The 15627-nt window shown below is 43.2% G+C and overlaps 1 protein-coding gene across 1 annotated transcript in view; it reads right to left on the bottom strand.

Annotated features, from left to right (window-relative positions):
- Positions 1–15627, bottom strand: part of LOC126236791 (toll-like receptor 2) — a 162932-nt gene that overhangs the window by 55137 nt on the left and 92168 nt on the right. The window contains exon 4 of the mRNA XM_049946378.1: positions 5616–6132. Coding sequence (XP_049802335.1) covers positions 5616–6132 — 517 coding nt within the window. The remainder of the gene's footprint in view (positions 1–5615; positions 6133–15627) is intronic.

The raw sequence follows: 15627 nt of genomic DNA, 5'->3' as shown, positions 1-15627 counted from the left end.
CTATCGAACAGGTTGCTGATGTATTTACAGTGCAACAAAAAAATCCTAGAACATAAATCTTAGAGGACATTGAAGGTTAAGAAGTTGCCGGGAGTTTTCATACAGAAGAATTACAGAGAAGCTCTGAACCAGATGTGTCTCTCACAGATCATGTCTTAAAACCCGAGGGAACAAGGCATTAATTAAAGCCCTTGGCTTCCTTGCCTTGTACAACAGTTGGGTGGATGCAAGTGATGTGACGTACAACAGGGTGCACAAACTTCAGACCTTGCTGTAGCACAGCATGAGTCGCAGGAGTCGCATTAGCAGAGGCAATGGCAATATTCCCAATAAAATACCCGTGAAACTGCAGATTCCTACATATAACTATTGTGGGGAGAACAAGGCTTCAAAAACTGCTGACACATGTTCATTTTTTTTCTTGTCAACAGTCTTCTCACTTGTTCGATGCAGCCCATCACGAATTCCTCTTCTGTGCCAACGTCTTCATCTGAGAGCAGCACTTGCATCCTGCGACCTCAATTATTTGTTGGATGTATTCCAATCTCCTTCTTCCTCTACAGTGTTTACCCTCTACAGCTCCCTCTAGCGCCGTAAATATCAGGAATCCGGTAAAACATCAAATCTTCGACATCGCTGGGGCCGCAAGAAGATCCTGCAATAACGGGACCAACGACGACTGAAGCGAATCGTTCAACGGCACAGAAGTGCAACCCTTCCGCGAATTGCTGCAGATTTTAATGCTGGACCAGCAAGAAGTGTCAGCATTCAACGAAACACCATCGATATGTGCTTTCGGAGCCGAAGGCCCACTCGTGTAACCTTGAGACTGCACGACACAAAGCTTCACGCCTCGCCTGGGCCCATCGACACTGACGCTGGACTGTTGATGACTGGAAACATGTTGCCTGGTCTGACGAGTCTCGTTTCAAATTGTATCGAGTGGATGGACGTGTACGAGTATGGAGACAACCTCATGAATCCAAGGACCCCGCATGTCAGCAGGGGACTGTTCAAGCTGGTGGAGGCTCTGTAATGGTGTGGGGTGTGTGCTGGTGAAGTGGTATGGGACCTCTGATACGTCTTGATACGACTCTGACAGGTGACATGTACGTACGCATCCTGTCTGAGCACCTGCATCCATTCGTGCCCATTGTGCATTCAGACGAACTTTGGCAATTCCAGCAGGACAATGCGACATCCCACATGTCCAGAATTGCTACGGAGTGGCGCCAGAGTTTAAACGCTTCCGCTGGCCACTAAACTGCCCCGACATGAACATTATTGAGCATATCTGGGATGCCTTGCAACGCGCTGTTCAGATCTCCACCACCTCGTACTCTTACGGATTTATGGACAGCCGTGCAGGATTCATGGTGTCAGACATTAGTCGAGACCATGTCACGTCCTATTGTGTCACTTCTGGGTGCTCGCGGGACCACTACACGATATTAGCCAGGTGTACCAGTTTCTTTGGCTCTTCAGTTTATATGTATGTGGTGGTTGCTCTGTCGGATATGTTCAACACAACAGACACTGCACTGTCGTTTAATACAGCGGCCATAAATATAAAATTCTAAAGGAGAGATCAGCTCCAGAAGAAATTGGGCATCAATGGACTAGGACTCGAACCCGGACCTACCGCTAAACGCGAACAATTGCTTTAACCGCCTCTGACATCCGCACATGTTTTCGGTCCGACACAAATGGTCATCTTGTCATATGGTAGTAGCATCCATCGTCCATTCATTTACTTGCTCGCACCGAGTCCTGTATTCCCGCAAGAGGATAACTTCAGTGCGGATGCACAACTGGGTTCGTGCCTCTTGCGAGAATACAGGACATGTTGCTAGCAAGTAGATGAATGGATTGTGTACGGTACTAGCGTACCGCAAATCGAGAACTGGCGTCAGACGGGAAGCGTGACCAGATGGTTGAAGCGGTAAAGGCAACAGCTTGTGTTAAGTGGGAGATCCTGGTTTGAGTCCTCGTCTGGTACAAATTATCAACTTTCATCATCGAATTAATTCGATGCCTGATTACGGCTGGAGTCGGTCTCTTCTTCGAAATGTGATATCTAAGGCCACTGTATAAAACAGTGTGGTGTCTGTTATCTCGGACACTTCCGACAGGATACCGCAAACATTGTATATATGTATATATGGTGTACCTGAAATGAATTTTGAAAATGAGACAGCAAAGGACTTGGAAGAGCAGTTGAACGGAATTGACAGTGTCTTGAAAGGAGGATATAAGATGAACATCAACAAAAGCAAAACGAGGATAATGGAATGTAGTCAAATTAATCGGGTGATGCTGAGGGAATTAGATTAGGAAATGAGACACTTAAAGTAGTAAAGGAGTTTTGCTATTTGGGGAGTAAAATAACTGATGATGGTCGAAGTAGAGAGGATATAAAATGTAGACTGGCAATGGCAAGGAAAGCCTTTCTGAAGAAGAGAAATTTGTTAACATCGAGTATAGATTTAAGTGTCAGGAAGTCGTTTCTGAAAGTATTTGTATGGAGTGTAGCCTTGTATGGAAGTGAAACATGGACGGTAACTAGTTTGGACAAGAAGAGAATAGAAGCTTTCGAAATGTGGTGCTACAGAAGAATGCTGAAGATAAGGTGGGTAGATCACGTAACTAATGAGGAGGTATTGACTAGGATTGGGGAGAAGAGAAGTTTGTGGCACAACTTGACTAGAAGAAGGGATCGGTTGGTAGGACATGTTTTGAGGCATCAAGGGATCACAAATTTAGCATTGGAGGGCAGCGTGGAGGGTAAAAATCGTAGAGGGAGACCAAGAGATGAATACACGAAGCAGATTCAGAAGGATGTAGGTTGCAGTAGGTACTGGGAGATGAAGAAACTTGCACAGGATAGAGTAGCATGGAGAGCTGCATCAAACCAGTCTCAGGACTGAAGACCACAACAACAACAACAGGGCCGGTAGAGTGGGTCATCAGCATATTTCATATACAGCAACCCATGTTCACATGCTGTCCGAGCTGCCATGGTAGGAGGTCTGCAAGGCAACGTTTTCGATGTATTTGTGGCATCAAGGTAAATGAGAAATCAGGGTGAAGTTTTGTAACTTTTATGCGGAAATATTACAGAAAGCGCTCAAAATTACGTCCTCCTGCTTGAATGTACGCCGTGCAACGCCGCTGGGATGACTGTTGCACTCTTTCAAACACTCCTGGCAAAGTTGAAATTGCATCTGAGGCTGCCATAATGCGCGTTATCAGCTTTTCATCATTCTCAGTGGGTGTTCCATAGACAAAAGATTTCAGAACAAAAAATCAATGGGCGTCAAGTCGGGGGAATGTACAGGCCATGCCACCGCGCCCAATGCATTTATCAACAAAATTATCATACAAACGCATCTGCACTGGATGCGCGAAGTGCGCAGGTGCACCATCGTGTTGGTATCACATTCGCTGTCACATGTTGAGTAGAACATGTTCCAACAACTATGGCTGAGTTTCTCGTAAAAAGATTATTTGTTTGCGTTCAGTCGCCAGGGGAACATCTACATCTACGTGATTACTCTGCTATTCACAATTAAGTGCCTGGCAGAGGGTTCAATGAACCACCTTGAAGCTGTCTCTCTACCGTTCCACTGTCAGGCGGCACGCGGAAAAAACGAGCACTTAAATTTTTCTGTGCCAGCCTTGATTTCACTTATTTTATCGTGATGATCATTTCTACCTATGTAGGTGGGTGCCAACAGAATGTTTTCGCAATCGGAGGAGAAAACTGGTGATTGAAATTTCATGAGAAGATCCAGTCGCAACGAAAAACGCCTTTGTTTTAATGATTGCCACTCCAATTCATGTATCATGTCTGTGACACTATATAATACAAAAGGAGCTGCCCTTCTTTGTACTTTTTCGATGTCATCCGTCAGTCCCACCTGATGCGGATCCCACACCGCACAGCAGTACTCCAGAATACGGCGGACAAACGTCGTGTAAGCAGTCTCTTTAGTATACCTGTTGCACCTTCTAAGTGTTCTGCCAACGAATCGCAGTCTTTGGTTTGCTCTACCCACTATATTATCTATGTGATCGTTCCAATTTAGGTTATTTGTAATTGTAATCCCTAAGTATTTAGTTGAATTTACAGCCTTCAGATTTGTGTGACTTATCGCGTAACCGAAATTTAACTGATTTCTTTTAGTACTCATGTGAATAACTTCACACTTTTCCTTATTCAGGGTCAATTGCCACTTTTCGCACCATGTAGATATCTTATCTAAATCATTTTGGCCGGCCGGAGTGGCCGTGCGGTTCTAGGCGCTACAGTCTGGAACCGAGCGACCGCTACGGTCGCAGGTTAGAAGCCTGCCTCGGGCATGTATGTGTGTGATGTCCTTAGGTTAGTTAGGTTTAAGTAGTTCTAAGTTCTAGGTGACTGATGACCTCAGAAGTTAAGTCGCATAGTGCTCAGAGCCAAATCATTTTGCAAGTCGTTTTGATCATCTGATGACTTTACAAAACGGTAAATGACAGCATCATCTGCAAACAATCTAAGACGGCTACTCATATTGTCTCCTATGTCTTTAATATAGATCAGGAACAACAGAGGGCCTATAACAGTTCCTTGGGGATCGCCGGATATTACTTCTGTTTTACTCGATGACTTTTCGTCTATTACTACGAACTGTGACCTTTCTGACAGGAAACCACGAATCCAGTGGCACAATTGAGGCGATATTCCATAGGCACGCAGTTTGATTGGAAGACGCTTGTGAGAAACGGTGTCGAAAACTTTCTGGAAATCTAAAAATATGGAATCAATTTGACACCCCCTGTCGATAGCACTCATGACATCATGAGTATAAAGACCTACTTGTGTTTCACAAGAACGATATTTTCTGAAACCGTGCTATGTGTCAATAAATCGTTTTCTTCGAGGTACTTCATAATGTTCGAATACAGTATATGTTCCAAACCACTACTGCAAATCGACGTTGGTGCTATAGGCCTGTAATTCAGTGGATTACTCCTATTTCCCTTTTTGGGTATTGGTGTGACTTGAGCAATTTTCCAGTCTTTAGGTACGGATCTTTCTGTGTGCAAGTGGTTGTATATAATTGCTAAATATGGAGCTATTTTATCAGCATACTCTCAGAGGAACCTGACTGGTATACAATCTGGACCAGAGGCCTTGCCTTTATTAAGTGATTTAAGCTGCTTCGTTACTCCGAGGATATCTACTTCTATGTATCTCATCTTGGCAGTTGTTCTTGATTGGAATTCAGGAATATTTACTTCGTCTTCTTTGGTGAAGGAGTTTCGGAAAACCGTGTTTAAGAACTCTGCTCTAGTGGCACTGTCATCCGTGACTTCACCGTTGTTATCGCGCAGTGAAGGTACTGATTGCGTCTTGCCACTGGTGTGCTTTAAGTATGACCGGAATCTCTTTGGGTTTTCTGCCAGATTTCGAGACAGACATGTATGGACCCAGTCCCTGGGCGGAGAAAATTCCCCGACCCAGCCGGGAATCGAACCCGGGCCCAGAGGATTGACAATCCGTCACGCTGACCATTCAGCTACCGGGGCCGGGCGTGTGTTTCGGTTAACACATCAGACATAGATCTCGTTACCTCAGCATGTCAGGACTGCCATCCCAGGAAGAAATTTGATTGTGTTCGACGTCAAGGAGCAGCACGTTACTTCTCTGGCAGAAGCTGTTGCAGTCTGGTAGCGTTCGCAGGTGATTGAACGCAAAGCTGAGAAGTCCCTCCCTGCAGTCCTGTATCCATAGCTGCGGATATTCGGTCAGCTGGTTTCTAGAGACATCGAGGTACTGCAGCTGGCTGAGTCCACGCAGTGCCCCTCCCAGTGAGGTCAGCTGGTTCTGCGAGATGTCGAGCAGCTCGAGGTTGGGGACCCCCCGGAAGGCGTCCTGCTCCTGGTGCAGGCAGCACAGGCCCGTGTTGCAGAGGCACAGCTCCCTCAAGCGCGGCAGCGGCGGCAGCTGCCCCGCCAGTCGGCGCAGCCTCGCCCCGCACATGTTCAGCTCCTCCAGCTTCCGCATGCTCGCAATGGACGCCGGTATCGATGTCAGACGGTTGTCTCTCAGGTTCAGTCTTTCCAGCGCCGGCATCAGGACGTGCGCATCTGTCAGAAACAATAATCAGACACTGAAACGAGACTGACTTTTTTGTTTTCCTCAAACTAATTCAAGTTCCTTAATTTATCATTTTTAGGTCAGTAATATTAAACTACACTAGTGTTTGGAGAGAGAGAAACATCAAGACCGACAGATGTGATCACAATAAAATTTATTCCACCGACTAGGGTCATGACACTATGCAAACGATTGGCATTACGGACCTGCACGTGCAATGTGACCACGGAAATTCAGTATGGAATAGCGCCACCACGTGCTACAGTCAGAGCCACTACACGTCGTGGCATGGAATCTAGGAGCGCTTGAATATGCTGCTGGGGAATATTCAGCCATGCGGTTTGAATGTTGTTGTTGTGGTCTTCAGTCCTGAGACTGGTTTGATGCAGCTCTCTATGCTACTCTATCCTGTGCAAGTTTCTTCATCTCCCAGTACCTACTGCAACCTACATCCTTCTGAATCTGCTTCGTGTATTCATCTCTTGGTCTCCCTCTACGATTTTTACCCTCCACGCTGCCCTCCAATACTAAAATGGTGATCCCTTGATGCCTCAAAACATGTCCTACCAACCGATCCCTTCTTCTAGTCAAGTTGTGCCACAAAATTCTCTTCTCCCCAATCCTATTCAATACCTCATCCTTAGTTATGTGATCTAGCCAACTAATCTTCAGCATTCTTCTGTAGCACCACATTTCGAAAGCTTCTATTCTCTTCTAGTCCAAACTATTTATCGTCCATGTTTCACTTCCATACATGGCTACACTCCATACAAATACTTTCAAAAATGACTTCCTGACACTTAAATCTATACTCGATGTTAACAAATTTCTCTTCTTCAGAAAGGCTTTCCTTGCCATTGCCAGTCTACATTTTATATCCTCTCTACTTCGACCATCATCAGTTATTTTACTCCCCAAATAGCAAAACTCCTTTACTACTTTAAGTGTCTCATTTCCTAATCTAATTCCCTCAGCATCACCCGATTTAATTCGACTACATTCCATGATCTTCGTTTTGCTTTTGTTGATGTTCATCTTATATCCTCCTTTCAAGACACTGTCCATACCGTTCCACTGCTCTTCCAAGTCCTTTGTTGTCTCTGACAGAATTACAATGTCATCGGCGAACCTCAACGTTTTTATTTCTTCTCCATGGACTTTAATACCTACTCCGAATTTTTCTTTTGTTTCCTTTACTGCTTGCTCAATATACAGATTGAATAACATCGGGGAGAGGCTACAACCCTGTCTCACTCCCTTCTCAACCACTGCTTCCCTTTCATGCCCCTCGACTCTTATAACTGCCATCTGGTCTCTGTACAAATTATAAATAGCCTTCCGCTCCCTGTATTTTACCCCTGCCACCTTTACAATTTTGAAAGAGAGTATTCCAGTCAACATTGTCAAAAGCTTTTTCTAAGTCTACAAATGCTAGAAACGTAGGTGTCCCTTCCCTTAATCTATTTTCTAAGATAAGTTCAAATGGCTCTGAGCACTATGGGACTTAACATCTACGGTCATCAGTCCCCTAGAACTTAGAACTACGTAAACCTAACTAACCTAAGGACATCACACAACACCCAGTCATCACGAGGCAGAGAAAATCCCTGACCCCGCCGGGAATCGAACCCGGGAACCCGGGCGCGGGAAGCGAGAACGCTACCCCACGACCACGAGCTGCGGACTCTAAGGTATGTCGTAGGGTCAGTATTGCCTCACGTGTTCCAACATTTCTACGGAATCCTAACTGTTCTTCCACGAGGTCGGCTTCTACCAGTTTTTCCATTCGTCTGTAAAGAATTCGCATTAGTATTTTGCAGCTGTGACTTATTAAACTGATAGTTCGGTAATTTTCACATCTGTCAACACCTACTTTCTTTGGGATTGGAATTATTATATATACATCTTGCTCACCAGATGATAGAGTTTTGTCAGGACTGGCTCTCCCAAGGCTGTCAGTAGCTCCAATGGAATGTTGTCTACTCCCGGGGCCTTTTTTCGACTCAGGTCTTTCAGTGCTCTATCGAACTCTTCACGCATTATCGTATCTCCCATTTCATCTTCATCGACATGCTCTTCCATTTCCATAATATTGTCCTGAAGAACATCACCCCTGTTTAGACCCTCTATATACTCCTTCCACCTTTCTGCTTTCCCTTCTTTGCTTAGAAGTGGGTTTCCATCTGAGCTCTTGATATTCATGCAAGTGGTTCTCTTTTCTCCCAAGGTCTTTTTAATTTTCCTGTAGGCAGTATCTATCTTCAAATAACAATTGTTCACAAATAAGAATAGTGAACTAAAAATAAAAAGGGATAATCGATAGATGAAGCCATAGGGAATAACCAACACGCAAAGCAAAAATACTACGAACTTATACACCAACATAACACATAATGGAGGTCTTAAATATAGATGAGTACTTTCGTCTGTAGCGGCTGCTAATGGAGCGTCCATCGCTGCGAATTCTTTGGAACGTTTCATATGTTTGAACTACGAAGTACAAACGGATTAGACATTTGAAGAAAGTGTGCTGGAATGACTGATTTATTAACGAAATTACTACAGCTGAAATGACTATTTTTTGAATACTTTTGCGTGATATACACTATTCAGTGATATTCTGAGCGATGAGACTGAAAGAAAAGAAGTACGTGGGCAGTATTTCAACACGTACTTCCAGCGCGGTAACCATGAACTGCACTGCGCTCGCTTCGTCAAAACTTAGCTATTGTTATGAATATAGAAGTTACGCAAAACTCTTCAGCAGCGAAGACATTGCATTAAAATCCGCTAGCCAGGTACTCAAGACAGGGGTCTCTACAATATACCGAGGACTTATCGAAATCCGTGATTAACATGTCTGATAGTCCCCTTTCAAGTGTCAGAGCTAAAGGTGTGATTTCTGGCGTTCCCGAAGGTAGTGTTACAGGCCCTTTGCTGTTCCTTATCTATATAAACGATTTGGGAGACAATCTGAGCAGCCATCTTCGGTTGTTTGCAGATGACGCTGTCGTTTGTCGACTAATAAAGTCATCAGAAGATCAAAACAAACTCCAAAACCATTTAGAAGAAATATCGGAGTGGTGCGAAAAGTGGCAGTTGACTCTAAATAACGAAAAGTGTGAATTCATCCACATGACTGCTAAAAGGAACTCGTTAAACTTCGGTTACACGATAAATCAGTCTAATCTAAAAGCTGTAAATTCAACTAAATACCTGGGTATTAAAATTACGAACAACTTAAATTTGAAAGAACACACAGAAAATGTTGTGGGGAAGGCTAACCAAAGACTGCGTTTTATTGGCAGGACACTTAGAAAATGTAACAGACCTACTAAGGAGACTGCCTAGACTAAGCTTGTCCGTCCTCTTTTAGAATACTGCTGATAGGACTGACGGAGTACATCGAAAAAGTTCAAAGAAAGGCAGCACGTTTTGTATTATCGCAAAAATATGGGAGAGAGTGTCACAGAAATGATACAGGATTTGGGCTGGAGATCATTAAAAGAAAGACGTTTTTCGTTGCGACGGAATCTTCTCACGAAATTCCAATCACCGACTTTCTCCTCTGAATGCGAAAATATTTTGTTGACACCGACCTACATAGGGAGAAACGACCGCAAAGATAAAATAAGGGAAATCAGAGCTCGTACGGAAAGATGTAGGTGTTCATTCTTTCCGTGCGCTATACGAGATTGGAATAATAGAGAATTGTGAAGGTGATTCGATGAACCCTCTGCCAGGCACTTAAATGTGTTTTGCAGAGTATCCATGTAGACGTAGATGTCAGTACTGCGATTGGCCAGATGGATGCTGATGTGTCTTCAGTGGTACGATGGGCGCAAAACCGAGGGCTTAACCTAAATGTGAAAATGTCCCAAGTTAATTGTAACATCCCATTACAAATTAAGTGTTTTGAATTCTGCGAACAGTTCGCTCGTTTCTTCTCGACCGTATTCCAGTACCCATCACCAAACAGGGAAGAACTTAGATGTAACTTCAAATGAGCATCTCAGCATGTATCGAACGACAAATCTATCGCAACATGGGATCGTTACTATCACTGCCCAAAACGACCATAAATTTCTGCATGTATATGTCATCGGAATTTGAGAAATTGATCGCCGGCCGAAGTGGCCGAGCGGTTCTAGGCGCTTCAATCTGGAACCGCGCGACCGCTACGGTCGCAGGTTCGAATCCTGCCTCGGGCATAGATGTGTGTGATGTCCTTAGATTAGTTAAGTTGTTATAAGTTCTAGGGGACTGATGACTTAAGATGTTAAGTCCCGTAGTGCTCAGAGCCATTTTTTTTAGAAATTGATCAACCATGCACAAATATAAGTGGACTGAGACGAGAAGTAATCTGAGATGTACAGAGGATATTACACGAATACAGTCAACTGGTTAACGTCTTCAAATCAGCTCTAGGCCGAATGATATCTGGTGACTATAAAGTTGTGATTCGAGCTGACAAAAGACCACTGGAGAACACGAAGTTGGTTTAATGCACCTCAGACGAAGTCGCCATCTTAATTGTGGACAATAAAAACACAAGTCGTGACAATTGTATAACGAAGAAGAGAAGGACTACAATGCATTGTAGAGATACACCGTTCATATGATTCCCCGCTATATATATCAATATTTCTGGACGGAGAGGACGGATAACATTTTAATGTAAAACAAATTTAACCTGAAACAGGCGCAGAAACAAATAAAGAAGTCACTTCCAAGGAGTTCTATGCTTACCGCTTAATGATAAGAGACAATGAAATATACAACCACATTCTCAACACTCGCCGTTTATTCTAACAATTCCTGGTGGGTATGTAGGCAAAAAATAAGTTGAACGGATGTTCTACATAAGACAGAATCAGAAGAAACTATGCACGGAATAATACATCCACCTTCGAGACGCAATCGTAAATCACGGAAACATTGACGACATTGGAACAATGGTAATCTCACCATCATCATACAAATACACTGAAGATACGATGACTTACATAAGAAATTATGGATGACCTGACCTCTTCACAACATGCACATGCAACTCGTCGTGGCTAGAAATCAAAGAACAACAAAGATACAGAAAATCCCTCATGGATCAACACGACATAATAGCCGAGTTTTCCGACAAAAATAAACGAGATTTATTGAAGTAATCACAAAATACCACGTCTTTGGAACCGTTAGATGCTGGATGTAAACAATCGAATGGCAAAAACAACGACTGCCTCTCACACACAGTCTCATATGGATACACAACAAAAAATGAGTGTGAATTTCTAAGGGACCAAACTGCTGAGGTCATCTGTCCCTAGACTTACACACAACTTAAACTAACTTAAACTACCTTATGCTAGGAACAACACACACACAAACCGTGCGGCCACTCCGCGCGGCGACTGCACAACAGAATTCGTCCAACAGATATCGACAAAATCATCCAAGCTGAATTTCCCGCCGGCCGGTGTGGCGGAGCGGTTGTAGGCGCGTCAGTCTGGAATCGCGCGACCGCTACGGTCGCAGGTTCGAATCCTGCCTCGGGCATGGATGTGTGTGATGTCCTTAGGCTAGTTAGGTTTAAGTAGTTCTAAGTTCTAGGGGACTGATGACCTCAGATGGTAAGTCCCATAGTGCTCAGAGCTATTTGAACTATTTTTTTGAATTTCCCAATCCACAAGAACATCTGGAACGGTACGGCATACTAGTGAAAAACATGATTCACTGACCATGCGGGCCATTAAACCCCAATTCGCGATGTCTGAGTGACGGAAAATACCTAAAACCATTCTTGGGCGATACAGAAACCGGAGTTGATGGCTACCCCAAATACAGAAGACGTTCATCAACAAACGGTGGCTTCAGAGCAAAAATACAAATATAAGGCAGCGACGAACTGGAAACAGATAATCAGTGGGTAGCACCATAAACCCATTACTTTCAAATATGTTCCAAGCACACATGAACGTAGAATACTGCAATTACCGAGCGAGGTGGCGCAGTGGTTAACACACTGGAGTAGCATTCGGGGCGAACGACGGATCATACCAGCGTCCGGCCATCCTGATTTAAGTTTTCCGTGAGTGCCCTAATTCGCTTCAGGCAAATTCCAGGTTGGTTCCTTTGAAAGGGCACGGCCGCCTTCCTTCTCCATCCTTCCCAAACCGATGGGCCGATGACCTCGCTGTTTGGTCCTCTCCCGCAAATTAACCAACCAACCAATACTGCAATTCAGTGAAATCCATCAAATATGTCTGCAAGCATGTGAACAAAAGCAGTGACAACGCAGTATTTCAAATAGCCAAAGATAGCGAACAACAAAACAGAAACGACGAGGTCCTCATGTACCAAACTGGAAAATACAACAGTATCGTGACGGATTTTCGGTTTTCCCCTACAAGAACGCGAACCAACTGTGCAACATCCAGCAGTACATTTGGGGAATGGACAGAAAGTTTAATTCACAGAAGACACCTCCACAAAAACTGCAAGCGAATCACCTCAGAACACAACATTAACAGCTTTTTAGAAACTGTGCCAAATGTTTCCATTCGTGAAAACATTATTATATGTCGACTTTGGCTACTTGGAACACAACAAGGAACTCCAGTAGGATATCATTCAAGTATCATGAAAACTGGCGAACTAGGCCGAGTATACACATCCAAACAACGCCGAATGTTTTTTTTAGCTCCGGTTGTTGCTACACGAAACACGAGGATCAACAAGTTCCACGGTCTCAACGCTGTTGACGGTTACCTACGCCAGACCTACGGAGAAGCACGCCAACGCTGAGGACTACTGGAAAACGACAACCACTGGGGATTTACACTACAAGAAGTCTCACTCACAGCCTCAGCTGAACAAATGAGGGACCTATTCGCCATAATTCTAACAACATGAAACCCATAGAATCCAGAAACAGATATGGGACTCCTTCAAAGAGAGAACGAGTGATGACACCGACCAAATCAGACAAGCTCATCCTGAACTGGCCATCGAAGTAAACGATAACATCTTCAATGGAACACTCACTAACCTAGAAGATAAATGTTTAGCAATAATCAACTAGAGCTTAGTACAACATGGGCTGGAAGACCACGAAAAGATGTTATCAGTGTGCTTAACTTCGAAATTATAAAAAAAGCCACAACATCAACGAATTTCTTCAATACATTGCTCACAACAAACCGCTCCTCAATAACAAAACGAAATTTACAGTGTTATCATGGACCGGATCGACATCAACACTGGCGGAGTTATTTACTTGAACGCACCAGCCGGCATCGGGAAAATATTTCTAATAAATCTACTGCTGGGGGAAATAGATACTAAACTACAAATCACATTTGCACTAGCATCATCCGGCATTGCAGTCACACTTATGGTAAGAGGACGAACTCCCCATTCCGCCCTATAACTATCACTAAATATAGCAGAAGAATAATTCCCGGTATGTAAAATCTCGAGAGCACCTGAACTACGTGAACTTCAAAAGCAATTTAAATTATCTTCTGGGACGAATGCACAATGGCACATAAAAATTCACTTGAAGCAATGGATAGTACATTATGAGATTTGCGAGGAAACGCTGAAGTCATGAGAGGAGCTGTACTCGTACTGTCAGGAGATTTCCTACAAACACCTACAGTTATCCCCAAGTCAAGACCAGCAGAACAGCTAAAAATATTTCATCTCTGGCGACACATGTAAATACTACGACTAACCAAAAATATGAGAGTTGAACTATTGAAAGACGAAACATTTTCCTCAACAGCTTTTACAAATAGGTGAGGGCAAATATCTTACTGGCCACACGACCGGCCTCATTAAACTCAACAGTGATTTCTGGAACATAGCCACTGCCGAAAATGAATTCGTCCACCAAATTTATCCAAACGTTGTTCACGACTATACCATTTCGGTCTGGCTATTTCAAAGGGTAATTTTGGCAACTGAAAATAATATTGTCGACGATATCAACTTTAATATTTTAAAGAAGATTCTCAGTGAGGACACAATTACAAATCGATCGTCACGATGGTAACCCTTGAAGGAAGTGTGAAGTTCCCTACAAAATTTCTAATCCTTTGCAAGTACCAGGAATGCCATTACACTGCCTTCGACTTAAAATTGCATCTCCAATCACACTACTAAGAAATCTCAACTCACCAAAACTATGTAATGGAACAAGGATGATAGTCAAACAGCTATCGAATAGCATAATCGAAGCCGAACTCATGACTCGGAAGTACAAAGGACACACATCATTTATCCCCAGAATACGAGTGATCTCTGCCATTCCAATTTAAAAGACTGCAATTTCCAATCAAATTAGCCTACAGGTTTCCAATTAACAAAGCGCAAGGACAAACTTTAAAATATTGCTTCAACAACCGCAAAGACTCCTGCTTTACTCACTGTCAACTTTAGGTAGCTTGCTCGCGAGTAGGAAATTCGAATATCGACAAGTATTGTAAATAGAATATGTTTTCAACAACAAAATTTATCTCTTATACTTTGACAAGTATTGTAAATAGTTAGAATACGTTTTCAATGAAATTCTTTTACCTCTTATACTTTACAGTTTATCCCTTATTCCAACTACCACACAATCTCATATCAACTCCCCAACGCCAGCTAGTATTTTCATAAAAGGCATGAAAAGAAAAGACGAAGGAAAATTTGGGATTGGAAATAGATTTCCAGGAAGGGATTATAAGGGGTACATTTGAACTTCGTATACAAAGTAAGATACTTGTATTATTTCATAGTTTATGATTTACACAGCGGTTCTAGGCGCTACAGTCTGGAACCGCGCGACCGCTACGGTCGCAGGTTCGAATCCTGCCTCGGGCATGGATGTGTGTGATGTCTTTAGGTTAGTTAGGTTTAAGTAGCTCTAAGTTCTAGGGGACTGATGACCTCAGAAGTTAAGTCCCATAGTCCCCAGAGCCATATGAACCATGACTTACACATGCTGGGGTGATGTTCATAGTAAAGGGAACAGTAACTTTTTCGACATCTTGGCATAGGTTACAAACGATGCATTTTCATTATTACAAAGTTCTTTTAAAGTTTCTATGGAAAACAAACTTGATTTACGCTCATGAATGGCTAGCTTTTTTCGCACGAATTGGCAGCAAACCGGGAAATATTGGCGACGATAGCCGGTGATGTACAACAGAATACATTTTGATGCAGCCTTCTCGGGATCCGATTTCTTTTTCCCTCTCGATGAGATGAGAGCAGTTTTGCAGCTCCGTGATTAAATTCTTCTCCTGACAATAAAAATGAACATCGCAGTGTTACAGTAGCGGATTGTATTTAGGGAGAATCAGTGTAGTACTGCACGATAACAGTTCGCCCACATCTCGAAAGACCACAACGTATAATTGTGGATTTTCTTGAATTAACAGAAGTAGTCTGTTCTCTTTCACGTAGGGCTTCATAGCACCTGCCAAAAAAATTCTGTATAG

This window comes from Schistocerca nitens, chromosome 2, assembly GCF_023898315.1.
Source record: "Schistocerca nitens isolate TAMUIC-IGC-003100 chromosome 2, iqSchNite1.1, whole genome shotgun sequence".
NCBI lineage: Eukaryota > Metazoa > Arthropoda > Insecta > Orthoptera > Acrididae > Schistocerca > Schistocerca nitens.
Note: the sequence above shows the minus strand (reverse complement) of the source record. Positions and strands in the feature narration are given on the sequence as shown.